The sequence below is a fragment of the Haliotis rufescens genome, unplaced genomic scaffold (genome assembly GCF_023055435.1).
Source record: "Haliotis rufescens isolate VD_foot unplaced genomic scaffold, xgHalRufe1.0.p SCAF_3, whole genome shotgun sequence".
Taxonomy (NCBI): domain Eukaryota; kingdom Metazoa; phylum Mollusca; class Gastropoda; order Lepetellida; family Haliotidae; genus Haliotis; species Haliotis rufescens.
Genome location: NW_025964001.1, coordinates 5,650,299 through 5,666,131, shown reverse-complemented (window position 1 = coordinate 5,666,131; position 15,833 = coordinate 5,650,299). Strand labels below are relative to the sequence as shown.

The 15,833-nt window shown below is 42.4% G+C and overlaps 1 protein-coding gene across 1 annotated transcript; it reads right to left on the bottom strand.

The window, feature by feature from the left end:
- Positions 1-1,552: 1,552 nt before the first annotated feature.
- LOC124131912 lies at positions 1,553-5,068 on the bottom strand. The gene is made up of 2 exons (XM_046495443.2): positions 5,051-5,068; positions 1,553-2,359 (listed from the first exon to the last, which is right to left on the bottom strand). Exon 2 carries the CDS (start codon positions 2,357-2,359, stop codon positions 1,697-1,699), a length of 663 nt encoding a protein of 220 aa, XP_046351399.2. The 5' UTR covers positions 5,051-5,068; the 3' UTR covers positions 1,553-1,696.
- Positions 5,069-15,833: the final 10,765 nt, after the last annotated feature.

The window sequence follows — 15,833 nt, the reverse complement described above, 5'->3', positions numbered from 1 at the left end:
GTGGGCCCGAACTGATGCAATCTCAGACGATTACGTCTTTGGTGTAACCCACGAAGGGGAGTGGGGCTCTTTAAGTGTAGGTCTCATTGGGTGTAGGTCTCATTTGATGAAGGTCTCATTAGATGTCGGTCTCATTGGATGTCGATCGCAATGGATGTAGGTCTCATTGAGTATAAATCTCACTGAGTGTAGATGTCATTGGATGTATGTGTCATTGAGTGTAGATGTCATTGGATGTATGTGTCATTGAGTGTAGATCTCATTGGATGTATGTGTCATTGAGTGTAGATGTCATTGGATGTATGTGTCATTGAGTGTAGATCTCATTGGATGTATGTGTCATTGAGTGTAGATCTCATCGGATGTAGGTCTCGTTGGATGTATGTCTCATTGGTTATGGTTCTAGCAAATATAATATTGTGAGACCACCCCAACTCATTTGGACCTGTGAGAATGCACGAGGCCGTGTGAGTTCATCACGTTGTGTCAGTGTTAGGTAATTAATTACCTTATGCTACAGGCCGGTTTATACATGCATGACAAAACACGAATATTTTCTTAGTTTATCATCAATTTACCTGTAAAAGAACCTTTTAAGTCTAACTAATCAGATTGTCAGTTCGGATACGCCAGAACAGGTAGATTTGCGTTACTTTGATATATGCTATCAGAGCACAATAATTCGTATTTATTAAATGAAGCAAGGGAAATCATTTTTCTTGCATTTCCGACTGTACTTGAGATACCAAGCCGCAGTTTAACATGGGTACTCCGACACATTATATTCCGAGCCGAGCAGTCGTTTTGTTTTGTCCCCGTAATGGCCAGGCAGGTAACATGAAGTACCATATTTTAACGTCTTTTGGTATGGCGCGGCTGAGGATCGAATCTCCAGGGAAGATGTTCTATCCACTAGACCACGGAGGCGGTCAGTTTTCAGACGTGAATAATGGTAAATAAACTGTCATTTCATATGTCAGACAGTGAACAATGAACAGTTACCGAATTAATAACAAGACATGAAGACATCATCGGACTTAACGAATACACCATAATATTGAAACAGTTGTATTCGGAACAAAACTAGAACATTCTGTTATCAACGTATACGACAACGTATAGGTGTGTATCCATTTGTATATTGTTTCACATGGCAGCTGCACCATTGTCCCAACATAAGGGGCATTATGTGAAAGGAACTGATATGAAAGAGTGAGTGATTTCTTGCGTGGGAGCGGGGTTTTACTGCACATCCACTGATACAATCACAAGCCTGTGATATTGTACATAACCACACTAGGACAAACAAACGAGTGACTGCATGAAGCTCCGACCCATGATTTTTTTGTACAGTGATATGCACTAAGCCAAGTCAGATTGGTTGGTTGGTTGGTTGGTTTATTGTTTAACGCCGCACTCAGCAATATTCCAGCTATCATGAGCATCGATCCACGCAATTGGGATCGATGACATGCATCAACCAAGTCAGCGAGCAAGACCACCCGATCCCGTTGGTCGCCTTTTACGACAAGCATAGTCACCTCTTACGGCAGGCATGGGTTGCTGAAGACCTATTCTACCCCGGAGCTTCACGGCTCTAAGCTAAGCCAAGTCAGAAGTTAACAACACAAGAATACAAGACCTCTTCCGGTCCGGATTCCCCCTATAGCGAGCGCGGATGAAGACCTGCAACAGTTTAGAATGGGGGTGTGTAAGGATTGGGACAGTCTTTGTAGCAATGATCGGGGACTTTGAAAATAGCATCTTCGGGTTCAGCCTTTGTGTAAGTATCCATGTCAAACGTTAGATTATGATCCAAACGGCCAACAACTTCATGATACAGACATGGCACATTGTCTTCAGTAGCGAACCACGTGTCATTGGCAACAGCCCCGGGAGTGGTCCAGCCGTAGCACACAGAGCCAGATATCACCTCGGTACCGATGGGGGTAGAACCCTTCAGCCAATCAGGTCTGAGAACAGTACAGCCCTCTTCCACCCCACACAGCCGGCAGCAGGTGCCTGCCTCTGGGTAGTGAACATACAGAGACAGGTCCCTAGAGAAGATGAGATGACAAGTGCCCTGTGGGTTGTCATCGCTCAGTCCCTGGCCATCACAGAAATTGTTCTTCTGGCCTTGAAGATGGTCAAATCTTGCTTGTTTGCGGATATAGTCGTAGTACCACGCCCCTGTGTTCTGGGAGGAAACTGTGTCATTGACTGCTTGGAGTTCTGCAAACTGGACAGAGAAGGTGGACGGCCAGTACGGTGGTTTTCGCGTTTCCTGGGGGTCGCCTGGCTGGTGTGTCCCCGGGAGGAGCAGGGCTTGCATGAAGACTGTTATTCCTGGTAAATGCATCTGAAAAGAAGTAATAGGTAAATGATTAATGATAATCAAACCAGGGACGTATTTCAACAACCGATCCTGCAGGTGTGGATTAAAATACTGCCACTCGATTATAGCTCACCAGGATATGTAATCATCAGATTAAATCGTCAGCAAAAACAAACACTTAGCACACATTGCAAGGAGTTGACTATTGCAACTGGTGACGACGTATCCAGTTGAGTTCTATTGGAACAAATTTACATTATCGACTTTTTGACCTATATTACTCTATGGATTCAAATGAAAATTTGTGTGGGTGACTGTTATTATGGGGAGTTCAAGTTTGTACAAGGCACCAAAGTTGGATCTATTTCAACTTGGCCTCCAGGTAGCTATCTTTGATTAAAAAAAGAACCAAAAAGATCTTAATTCTATAACTTTAAGCGCTTGAGATTATTAATCTGGTGGCTGAAATGGTCACCATAATTATATAGTTCCAAGTTTGTTCAACGGTGACGACGGAATGTTAATAATCGAGTCAGGACAAGACAATCCAGTGATTGACTTCATGAGCATCGATCCATGCAATTTGGATACGATGACATGCATCAACCAAGTCAAGATATCTCGAACAAGCTTGGAACTACATATGATGGCCATCTCATCGGACAGGTCTCATGCTTCTAGCCTTTTTTATCTGTTGGAGAAGATATCATAAGTATATTCCTTTTTTTTCAGGCAAAAATGTCTGTCTTGTGGTCATAGTGAAATTCCAGTTTTGATGCCTCGAACTAATTTGAACCCCTTAAGGTAACACACATCCATTAGTAGAATCCGTCAAACCATTTCGGAGAAGAAGTCGAAAATATATAAACGGCTTTTATTTGACGATGCCGAAGCCGAATTCTAACGACTTTCTGGCCAGGTGAGCTAAAAGACAAATTGTCATAAATTGCCTGGGTGGGGTGACCTAAACATGCTGACTGTAACAAAAACCAAGCTCCACTCAGAAAAGTTAATGCTCTGTCACTTATGAGGACAGACCGCATTGCTCTAGTGACTAGCAATACAGGCACATACGTGTCCACACATGCGATTTAACTTTGAAGTCCATCAGCTGAATATGTGTCAGTGGACACGGAAGCACAATGAAAATAAAAATTAGTTATTTCTCTTTGTATGTATTATTTCTCGAACAACATTCTCGGTCACGACAATATATGAGGTACCGTGTTTAAAATGCTATCTATTTCTGTAGCCAGCAGTGCACTGAACTAACTCGTCATATTTGTTTATTGTGTCGAGAGTCACTTTACCAAGATTACTATCATTCGGTGTGTATTATCGCCAGTCACAGCACTGTACATTTTTTCCCTAAAACGTCAAATAACATCACAATAAAAAAAATAGAATATTTTGCAGTCACCGTTGCGTTTTCACAGACTACGTACTCAATGTATTGTAAACAAGTAAATATTCGAGTATAAAGAGAGTATTTCTAGTTGAATATTCAATGCGTCTTTTCTGTTCAATTTATACTTATGTCCAGCATAGTGCGCAAAGCTACGGAAGTCTAATGGTGCCACTTTGGTAGCATATATATTTTTTTATTTCGAAATTTGTCGTTATTTCAATTATTTTGGTTATTTTTAAAGTCGAAATTTCAATTAATATCTTGTTATTACGATTATTTTCTCGTAATTTCGAATTTTTCTCGTTACTTCCATTATTTTCTCGTTACTTCAAATTATTTAGTCGTTAGTTCAATTATTTTCTCGCTGTTTCGAGTTTTTTCTCGTCCAATATTATTTTATTTCACGTTAATTGAAAAAACCTTGACATTTCGAGAAAATAATTGAAATAACGGGAATATAGTCGAAGTAACGAGAAAAAGCTCGAGATTTCGAGCATTTCCAAACAAACATGCAGTAAGCGAGAAAATGTTTTAAATAACGAGAAAATAATTTAAATAACGAGAGAAAAACATCGTTATCTGACAACTGGGGTATGACCGAACAAGACTGAACATCGCTAACAGATTAACTAAATGATTACATGAATATTACTACTGCTGTCAGATTTGGCTTAGTTGTGCTATTAGCATAGATATGTGGGATGTAAATACATTATATATTAGCTATAGAAATTAACGTTTTCTGCCAGGCTAGTTCCATCAAATAACTCTTATAAACAATTATTTAAAGCAGTCTGGATTCTGTTTATAAACAAGTAATGCATGCAATCAATGTATGGTTCATCACAGAATCCTTACATTTAAAGATAATAAAATAATAAAAGATACCTTGTGTGATATAAACGTTTTGACATATACAAAATAACTGAGTCACACTAAAATATCAGTATCCGGATGAAATACACAGCTTGCTACCACTACACCCGATTGTTAACAACCTTATGACCGACTACACGGAACTCGGAACATGTTTGATATTAAATATATGCTATACCGTGGAATTAATACTTAAACAATAATTTTGTCTAAACCTAACGCACATTATATACATTATATGCAAAACGACCAATACCTGTCTTAACATTTTACCACATAAAGCACACTGTTTGGGCGTAATTCTGAACGACAAACCTGCATAATAATATGGTGATGCGTATCGACAACAAACTATTCATTTCCATTCGTGTTGTAAAATGATAAATACTCCGACTGACAAGTGAGGGTACTAACGGAGTGAACTGTCTTACCTGTAGGTGTTGTGGAGGTCTGCGCGACAACTGACACTGCTAGGGCTGTCTGCCTGTGTCACCTGACTGGAGAGTGTTGGAGATGAGGAACTGCAAGGCCAAGGCTAAATACAAGTGAGCCAAGGCTAAATACAAGTGAGCCGAGGCTAAATACAAGTGAGCCGAGGCTAAATACAAGTGAACCAAGGCTAAATACAAGTGAGCCGAGGCAAAATACAAGTGAGCCAAGGCTAAATACAAGTGAACCAAGGCTAAATACAAGCGAGCCGAGGCTAAATACAAGCGAGCCGACTCAGCCGAGGCTAAATACAAGTGAGCTAAGGTTAAATACAAGTGAGCCAAGGCTAAATACAAGTGAGCTAAGGCTAAATAAAAGTGAGCTAAGGCTAAATACAAGTGAGCTAAGGCTAAATACAAGTGAGCTAAGGCTAAATACAAGTGAGCTAATACTAAATACAAGTGAATCGAGGCTTAATACAAGTGAGCCGAGGCTAAATACAAATGAGCCGAGGCTAAATACAAGTGAGCCGAGGCTAAATACAAGTGAGCCGAGGCTAAATACAAGTGAGCCAAGGCTAAATACAAGTGAGTCCAGGCTTAATACAAGTGCATGCAAAAAACTGAATAACGAAAATCTGAGGCTGATTTTTTTTGCGAGTTTTTGTTGTTGTTATTATTAGTAACATGGTCCTGTGACTTGAGTGAGGATCAGTGACATCCTGGGGTACTTGACTGTCTACCTGTGATTCAGGAGAAGACTTTTTAAATAGGAATCTTCAGGCAAGAGATGGGTCGAGTCCTTTCTCACCAGTACGCTGACATCCAGCAAAAACAAAATATTTTTCAAAATTATTAAATTTTAAAAAAAGTCAGGAGAAGACTTTTTAAATAGGAATCTTCAGGCAAGAGGTGGGTCGAGTCCTTTCTCACCAGTACGCTGACATCCAGCAAAAACAAAATATTTTTCAAAATTATTAAATTTTTAAAAAAGTCAGGAGAAGACTTTTTAAATAGGAATCTTCAGGCAAGAGGTGGGTCGAGTCCTTTCTCACCAGTACGCTGACATCCAGCAAAAACAAAATATTTTTCAAAATTATTAAATTTCTTAAAAAAGTCAGGAGAAGACTTTTTAAATAGGAATCTTCAGGCAAGAGGTGGGTCGAGTCCTTTCTCACCAGTACGCTGACATCCAGCAAAAACAAAATATTTTTCAAAATTATTAAATTTTTAAAACAAATGTAGGTCATTTAAGTGTATACAAGGTATATATTCTGCTACATGAATGTTCAGAATGCGCCTTGGAGGTTAACTCCCTTACTTAAACAAGACAAAGGTAGGCCAGACTTATGTGAGTATGACGTAGCCCAATGATTTGTGGTCTGTCCTAGTCCTAGTGTAGGCATGTTATTGTTAACGAGAACACGAACTTAGGACAACAACAAACAATATTTTGACGGATATCTGAAAAACTATGGAATGAAATTACATTTTCACTATTCGCCTCATTGATAAAACAGAGCTACAGATAAGCTGCCTATTTGCGTAAAATACCCCCCCAAATATTCAAAACCCAGTTACTTTCAATTAACTTGCGTACAGAAACGCATGCATTAAATGAAAAACTCAAATGTATAAAAACAGCTCGCGTAAAATACCCAATGAAGCTTTTTCAGCATGTGTACAAAGAAGCTAATTTCCGAAACACAATTACGAGCTAATTTACGTTCCGAGCCAAACCTATGTACTAAGAACAGTTATAAACATCTAACACATTATTTCAATTATTTTTTAATCTTAAAATTTTCACTAAATTTAGGAAAAACCCAATAGAATGATGAATAGATGAGTAACAAAAATTAGTTATCCAATGAAAAATGTAAGAACCCAATTAAAATCGAAACCCTAGAGTAAAATCTCAATTGCTCAAAAAGTTATCTGGAGCTCTGTCAGAATTATCACAAATAAGAAGTAAAATATCGCAATTTGTTTGTTTTTTAATTTGTGTTCAGTTGACATCTTAGCTTACAGAGGTGACCCCTGGAAAAAACTAAACAGACTACTTTTGCAACAATTTGTTTATATGTAAAGGTTACGTATAGTGTCAATATAAACAGTGGGAATACGCAGTGTATTAATTGTGAAAGGTGATTTTTTCAAACAGTTGGTTTGAAACTTTTTTGTTCCCACATGGTAGTCAAGATTAACATTTTTAGAAACATTTTGTTTAGATTGTCAAGTTGGTAAATTACAAATTTAGAGTTACTTCCCTTCCTGTATTGTTCGCTTTGGAGTGTTTTTCTTCATATAAATTAACAACATAGTTTGTAGAAAACAAACTTTTAATTGTAAATTTGTGAATTTTTATGTTGTCGGATCCGTGAACCAAGTGACGCATGGTTTATTCGGGAATATGGGAAATGTGGGGGACCGAACCCGGGTCTTCGACGTGACGAGCCAACGCATAAACCACTAGACTACACCACTCCCCAGATAGATAGATAGATAGATGGATGGATGGATGGATGGATGGATAGATCGATAGATAGATGGATAGATAGATAGATAGATAGATAGACTTTGTTTATTTGTTGTTGTTATTTTTTAAATTTTTGTTTTGTTTAATGTTGCACTGCTATATAAAGGCGGTCTGTAAATAATCGAGTCTGGACCAGACAATCAGTGATTGACATCATGAGCATCGATCAAGGCAATTGGGATACGATGACATACACCAACCAATTCAGCGAATCTGACCACCCGATCCCATTAGTCGCCTTTTACAAGCATAGTCACCTGTTACGGCAAGCATGGATTGCTGAAGACCTGTTCAACCCCGGATCTTCACGTGACGGGGGAGGGAGGGACGGACGGACAGACAGACAAACACACAGACACACAGGCGGAGAGAACGTTGCGTGTGATATCGGGACGACGACCAGACACATGTTTATCTCAATCCATAGGACCCGTGAAGATTCCGGGGTAGAATAGGTCTTCAGTAACCCATGCTTGCCGTAAAAGGTGACTATGCTTGTCGTAAAAGGCGACTTACGGGATCGGGTGGTCAGGCTCGCTGACTTGGTTGATGCATGTCATCGATCCCAATTATGTGGATCGATGCTCATGACATTAATAACTGGATTGTCTGGTCCAGACTCGATTATTTACAGACCGCCGTCATATAGCTGGACTATTGCTGAGTGCGGCGTTAAACAACAAACCAACAACCAACAACTTAAGCCATAGAGTAAATGTTTAAATGTTAACTGTGTGCCTGACAGCGTCACACTAGGTCATACACTCTCGGGTAATATCTGGGCTATTGCACTTGAAGTGCTATCCCTTTGTCAACTGTGACATAAACAGCTGTACACTGGGAGCAAGAACGGGGCCATCACATGCTTAACGTTAATAATCTAAACAGCCAAGTCTTCAGACTGCTCATAGTGCCCTATATAGGACCCTGTTGTATCAACGTTTATTGCAGATGGTCTATTAAATGTATAACGTTTAATTATGTATTGGAAGCATTAGAGGTGAGGTAAGGTTAAATAGGTTTCAAGATTATTTCACTGATACAGCTATGCATGCTCACACAATGATGTCATGCAACCATGGGTAGTTTTACCAGAGACTGCCATGTTGATCACCCTATCAACCATCAGTAGTTTAACTACAACTGCCATGTTGCTCACTCTATCAACCATCAGTAGTTTTACTACAGCTACCATGTTGCTCACTCTATCAACCATCAGTAGTTTAACTACAACTGCCATGTTGCTCACTCTATCAACCATCAGTAGTTTAACTACAGCCTGTCATGTTGCTCACTCTATCAACCGTCAGTGAGTGAGTGAGTGAGTTGGGTTTATTGCCGCTTTTAACAGTATACCAATTATATCACGGCGTGTCAGCTTAATGTGGGAGGAAAGCCCACAGGTCTCAGACGTTTATCACTTCGGTGAAAGTCACTAGCACGGGTATGGTGCTGACAAACCTTGAAACATAATCGGGGCGAACCGGGATTCGAATCCACAAACTCGGGATTGCCGATCTGTATCTCGATTCATGTGTTCTCGAGACAATTACGCACTGCCTAGAAATGAGTAGAAATGCTAATGCAATCTACATTCCGCTGGTTATTTCTGAGTGTCGGGGCAGTCATGGTGTGAACAATATAGCAGCTATATCCCCGTCAGCCAGAAGTAATGCTGTTGATGATGTGAGCAACGTGGCAGCTATATCCCCCTGTCAGGCGGAAGTAATGCTGTTGATGGTGTGAGCAACATGACAGCTATATCCCCCTGTCAGCCGGAAGTAATGCTGTTGAAAGTGTGAGCAACATGACAGCTATATCCCCTATCAGCCTGAAGTAATGCTGTTGATAGTGTGAGCAACATGACAGCTATATCCCTCTGTCAGCCTAAAGTAACGCTGTTGAAAGTGTGAGCAACATGACAGCTATATTCCCCTGTCAGCCGGAAGTAATGCTGTTGATAGTGTGAGCAACATGACAGCTATATCCCCCTGTCAGCCTGAAGTAATGCTGTTGATAGTGTGAGCAACATGACAGCTATATCCCCCTGTCAGCCTGAAGTAATGCTGATGATAGTGTGAGCAGCATGGCAGCTATATCCCCCTGTCAACCAGAAGTCATGCTGTTGATAGTGTGAGCAACATGACAGCTATATCCCCCTGTCAGCCAGAAGTAATACTGTTGATAGTGTGAGCAACATAGCAGCTATATCCCCCTGCCAGCCGGAAGTAATGCTGTTGAAAGTGTGAGCAACATGGCAGCTATATTCCCCTGTCAGCCTGAAGTAATGCTGTTGAAAGTGTGAGCAACATGGCAGCTATATCCCCCTGTCAGCCGGAAGTAATGGTGTTGATAGTGTAAGCAACATGACAGCTATATCCCCCTGTCAGACGGAAGTAATGCTGTTGATAGTGTGAGCAACATGACAGCTATATCCCCCTGTCAGCCAGAAGTAATACTGTTGATAGTGTGAGCAACATAGCAGCTATATCCCCCTGCCAGCCGGAAGTAATGCTGTTGATAGTGTGAGCAACATAGCAGCTATATCCCCCTGCCAGCCGGAAGTAATGCTGTTGAAAGTGTGAGCAACATAGCAGCTATATCCCCCTGCCAGCCGGAAGTAATGCTGTTGAAAGTGTGAGCAACATGACAGCTATATCCCCCTGTCAGCCGGAAGTAATGCTGTTGATAGTGTGAGCAACATAGCAGCTATATCCCCCTGTCAGCCTGAAGTAATGCTGTTGATAGTGTGAGCAACATGGCAGCTATATCCCCCTGTCAGCCGGAAGTAATGGTGTTGATAGTGTAAACAACATGACAGCTATATCCCCCTGTCAGACGGAAGTAATGCTGTTGATAGTGTGAGCAACATGACAGCTATATCACCCTGTCAGCCTGAAGTAATGCTGTTGATAGTGTGAGCAACATGGCAGATATATCCACCTGTCAGCCGGAAGTAATGCTGTTGATAGTGTGAGCAACATGACAACTATATCCCCCTGTCACCCGGAAGTAATGCTGTTGATAGCGTGAGCAACATGATAGCTATATCCCCGTCACCCGGAAGTAATGCTGTTGATGGTTGATAGTGTGAGCAACATGGCAGCTATATCCCCCTGTCATTCGGAAGTAATGGTGTTGATAGTGTAAGCAACATGGCAGCTATATCCCCCTGTCATTCGGAAGTAATGCTGTTGAAAGTGTGAGCAACATGGCAGCTATATCCCCCTGCCAGCCGGAAGTAATGCTGTTGATAGTGTGAGCAACGTGACAGCTATATCCCCCTGTCAGCCTGAAGTAATGCTGTTGATAGTGTGAGCAGCATGGCAGCTGTATCCCCCTGTCAGCCAGAAGTAATGCTGTTGATAGTGTGAGCAACATGACAACTATATCCCCCTGTCAGACGGAAGTAATGCTGTTGATAGTGTGAGCAACATGACAACTATATCCCCCTGTCACCCGGAAGTAATGCTGTTGATAGCGTGAGCAACATGATAGCTATATCCCCGTCACCTGGAAGTAATGCTGTTGATAGTGTGAGCAACATGGCAGCTATATCCCCCTGTCATTCGAGAGTAATGCTGTTGATAGTGTGAGCAACATGGCAGCTATATCCCCCTGTCATTCGAGAGTAATGCTGTTGAAAGTGTGAGCAACATGACAGCTATATCCCCCTGTCAGCCTGAAGTAATGCTGTTGAAAGTGTGAGCAACATAGCAGCTATATCCCCCTGCCAGCCGGAAGTAATGCTGTTGATAGTGTGAGCAACATAGCAGCTATATCCCCCTGCCAGCCGGAAGTAATGCTGTTGATAGTGTGAGCAACATAGCAGCTATATCCCCCTGCCAGCCAGAAGTAATGCTGTTGATAGTGTGAGCAACATAGCAGCTATATCCCCCTGTCAGCCTGAAGTAATGCTGTTGATAGTGTGAGCAACATAGCAGCTATATCCCCCTGTCAGCCTGAAGTAATGCTGTTGAAAGTGTGAGCAACATGGCAGCTATATCCCCCTGTCAGCCGGAATTAATGGTGTTGATAGTGTAAGCAACATGACAGCTATATCCCCCTGTCAGACGGAAGTAATGCTGTTGATAGTGTGAGCAACATGACAGCTATATCCCCCTGTCAGCCAGAAGTAATACTGTTGATAGTGTGAGCAACATAGCAGCTATATCCCCCTGCCAGCCGGAAGTAATGCTGTTGAAAGTGTGAGCAACATGACAGCTATATTCCCCTGTCAGCCTGAAGTAATGCTGTTGAAAGTGTGAGCAACATGGCAGCTATATCCCCCTGTCAGCCGGAAGTAATGGTGTTGATAGTGTAAGCAACATGACAGCTATATCCCCCTGTCAGACGGAAGTAATGCTGTTGATAGTGTGAGCAACATGACAGCTATATCCCCCTGTCAGCCAGAAGTAATACTGTTGATAGTGTGAGCAACATAGCAGCTATATCCCCCTGCCAGCCGGAAGTAATGCTGTTGAAAGTGTGAGCAACATGGCAGCTATATTCCCCTGTCAGCCTGAAGTAATGCTGTTGAAAGTGTGAGCAACATGGCAGCTATATCCCCCTGTCAGCCGGAAGTAATGGTGTTGATAGTGTAAGCAACATGACAGCTATATCCCCCTGTCAGACGGAAGTAATGCTGTTGATAGTGTGAGCAACATGACAGCTATATCCCCCTGTCAGCCAGAAGTAATACTGTTGATAGTGTGAGCAACATAGCAGCTATATCCCCCTGCCAGCCGGAAGTAATGCTGTTGATAGTGTGAGCAACATAGCAGCTATATCCCCCTGCCAGCCGGAAGTAATGCTGTTGAAAGTGTGAGCAACATAGCAGCTATATCCCCCTGCCAGCCGGAAGTAATGCTGTTGAAAGTGTGAGCAACATGACAGCTATATCCCCCTGTCAGCCTGAAGTAATGCTGTTGATAGTGTGAGCAACATAGCAGCTATATCCCCCTGCCAGCCGGAAGTAATGCTGTTGATAGTGTGAGCAACATAGCAGCTATATCCCCCTGCCAGCCGGAAGTAATGCTGTTGATAGTGTGAGCAACATAGCAGCTATATCCCCCTGTCAGCCTGAAGTAATGCTGTTGATAGTGTGAGCAACATAGCAGCTATATCCCCCTGTCAGCCTGAAGTAATGCTGTTGATAGTGTGAGCAACATGGCAGATATATCCCCCTGTCAGCCGGAAGTAATGCTGTTGATAGTGTGAGCAACATGACAGCTATATCCCCCTGTCAGCCTGAAGTAATGCTGTTGATAGTGTGAGCAACATAGCAGCTATATCCCCCTGCCAGCCGGAAGTAATGCTGTTGAAAGCGTGAGCAACATGACAGCTATATTCCCCTGTCAGCCTGAAGTAATGCTGTTGAAAGTGTGAGCAACATGGCAGCTATATCCCCCTGTCAGCCGGAAGTAATGGTGTTGATAGTGTAAGCAACATGACAGCTATATCCCCCTGTCAGACGGAAGTAATGCTGTTGATAGTGTGAGCAACATGACAGCTATATCCCCCTGTCAGCCAGAAGTAATACTGTTGATAGTGTGAGCAACATAGCAGCTATATCCCCCTGCCAGCCGGAAGTAATGCTGTTGAAAGTGTGAGCAACATGGCAGCTATATTCCCCTGTCAGCCTGAAGTAATGCTGTTGAAAGTGTGAGCAACATGACAGCTATATCCCCCTGTCAGCCAGAAGTAATGCTGTTGATAGTGTGAGCAACATGACAACTATATCCCCCTGTCAGACGGAAGTAATGCTGTTGATAGTGTGAGCAACATGACAACTATATCCCCCTGTCACCCGGAAGTAATGCTGTTGATAGCGTGAGCAACATGATAGCTATATCCCCGTCACCTGGAAGTAATGCTGTTGATAGTGTGAGCAACATGGCAGCTATATCCCCCTGTCATTCGAGAGTAATGCTGTTGATAGTGTGAGCAACATGGCAGCTATATCCCCCTGTCATTCGAGAGTAATGCTGTTGAAAGTGTGAGCAACATGACAGCTGTATCCCCCTGTCAGCCTGAAGTAATGCTGTTGAAAGTGTGAGCAACATAGCAGCTATATCCCCCTGCCAGCCGGAAGTAATGCTGTTGATAGTGTGAGCAACATGACAGCTATATCCCCCTGTCAGCCGGAAGTAATGCTGTTGATAGTGTGAGCAACATGGCAGCTATATCCCCCTGTCAGCCTGAAGTAATGCTGATGATAGTGTGAGCAACATGGCAGCTATATCCCCGTCATTCAGAGTGAGTGAGTGAGTATGGTTTTACGCCGCTTTTAGCAATATTCCAGCAATATCACGGCGGGGGACACCAGAAATGAGCTTCACACATTGTACCCATGTCGGGAATCGAACCCGGGTCTTCGGCGTGACGAGCGAACGCTTTAACCACTAGGCTACCCGACCGCCCCCCGTCATTCAGAAGTAATGCTGTTGAAAGTGTGAGCAACATGACAGCTATATCCCCCTGTCAGCCTGAAGTAATGCTGTTGAAAGTGTGAGCAACATGACAGCTATATCCCCCTGCCAGCCGGAAGTAATGCTGTTGATAGTGTGAGCAACATGACAGCTATATCCCCCTGTCAGCCGGAAGTAATGCTGTTGATAGTGTGAGCAACATGGCAGCTATATCCCCCTGTCAGCCTGAAGTAATGCTGATGATAGTGTGAGCAACATGGCAGCTATATCCCCGTCATTCAGAAGTAATGCTGTTGAAAGTGTGAGCAACATGACAGCTATATCCCCCTGTCAGCCGGAAGTAATGCTGTTGAAAGTGTGAGCAACATGACAGCTATATCCCCCTGCCAGCCGGAAGTAATGCTGTTGATAGTGTGAGCAACATGACAGCTATATCCCCCTGTCAGCCTGAAGTAATGCTGTTGATAGTGTGAGCAACATGACAACTATATCCCCCTGTCAGCCTGAAGTAATGCTGTTGGTAGTGTGAGCAGCATGGCAGCTATATCCCCCTGTCAGCCGGAAGTCATGCTGTTGAAAGTGTGAGCAACATGACAACTATATCCCCCTGTCAGACGGAAGTAATGCTGTTGATAGTGTGAGCAACATGACAACTATATCCCCCTGTCACCCGGAAGTAATGCTGTTGATAGTGTGAGCAGCATGGCAGCTATATCCCCCTGTCAGACGGAAGTAATGCTGTTGATAGTGTGAGCAACATGACAACTATATCCCCCTGTCAGCCGGAAGTAATGCTGTTGATAGCGTGAGCAACATGATAGCTATATCCCCGTCACCCGGAAGTAATGCTGTTGATGGTTGATAGTGTGAGCAACATGGCAGCTATATCCCCGTCAGTGGGAAGTAATGCTGTTGATAGTGTGAGCAACATAGCAGCTATATCCCCGTCAGTGGGAAGTAATGCTGTTGATAGTGTGAGCAACATGGCAGCTGTATCCCTGTCAGTGGGAAGTAATGCTGTTGATAGTGTGAGCAACATGACAGCTATATCCACGTCAGTGGGAAGTAATGCTGTTGATAGTGTGAGCAACATGACAGCTATATCCCCCTGTAAGTCGGAAGTAATGCTGTTGACGGTTCATGGTGTAAGCATCAAGTCTTGCAAAGAGCTGTGTTGTAGGAAAATCCACAAACCTCTCAATGTGGCTTGCCATGAGAAAGGGCTTGATACAAAATCTTGATACATGTATTTATGAAAAAGAAAAGATAACTGTCTTATTGAAATAATTTTACTGTGATACTAATCTTGTAAGTAAGGATCACAAAACAATTCATAACAATTTCAGTCATAATCCTTCCTCCTTACAAGATGAATTATGACATTTCAAGTAAAAACAATTCTCTGAAAAAACAGCTCCTTTTCTCGTTCTCTCTCTCACTCACTTCGATCAGGCGCTGATCTTACTTCAGGGGAAATGCACATTCATCTTCTAATAACAAACTTTGGATAAAACGATTGGCGATATATGCAACCATTTAAAATCATATAATTGTCAGCTGCTACTCTGTTAACTGCTGTTGTGTCAAGTGAATTTACAATTTAAAATCTTCACGATTCATATACAGGGCTCATTCAAAAATATGATAACATAGGCACTCATTTTCTCACTGGAGCATCCAGATCAACATTTAAATGTACACAAGAGTTGATTTGTAAAATTACTCTTGTTTGTCTAGACTCGTCTTTCAGACAGACACAAGTATCATGCTTATTAGGGCTGGGACGAGTCCAAATTTACTAACCGGGTACCCACCT

Coding starts and splice junctions, on each gene's coding strand:
- LOC124131912 (XM_046495443.2), bottom strand. CDS start 2,359: ATGCATTTACCAGGAATAACAGTCTTCATGCAAGCCCTGCTCCTCCCG.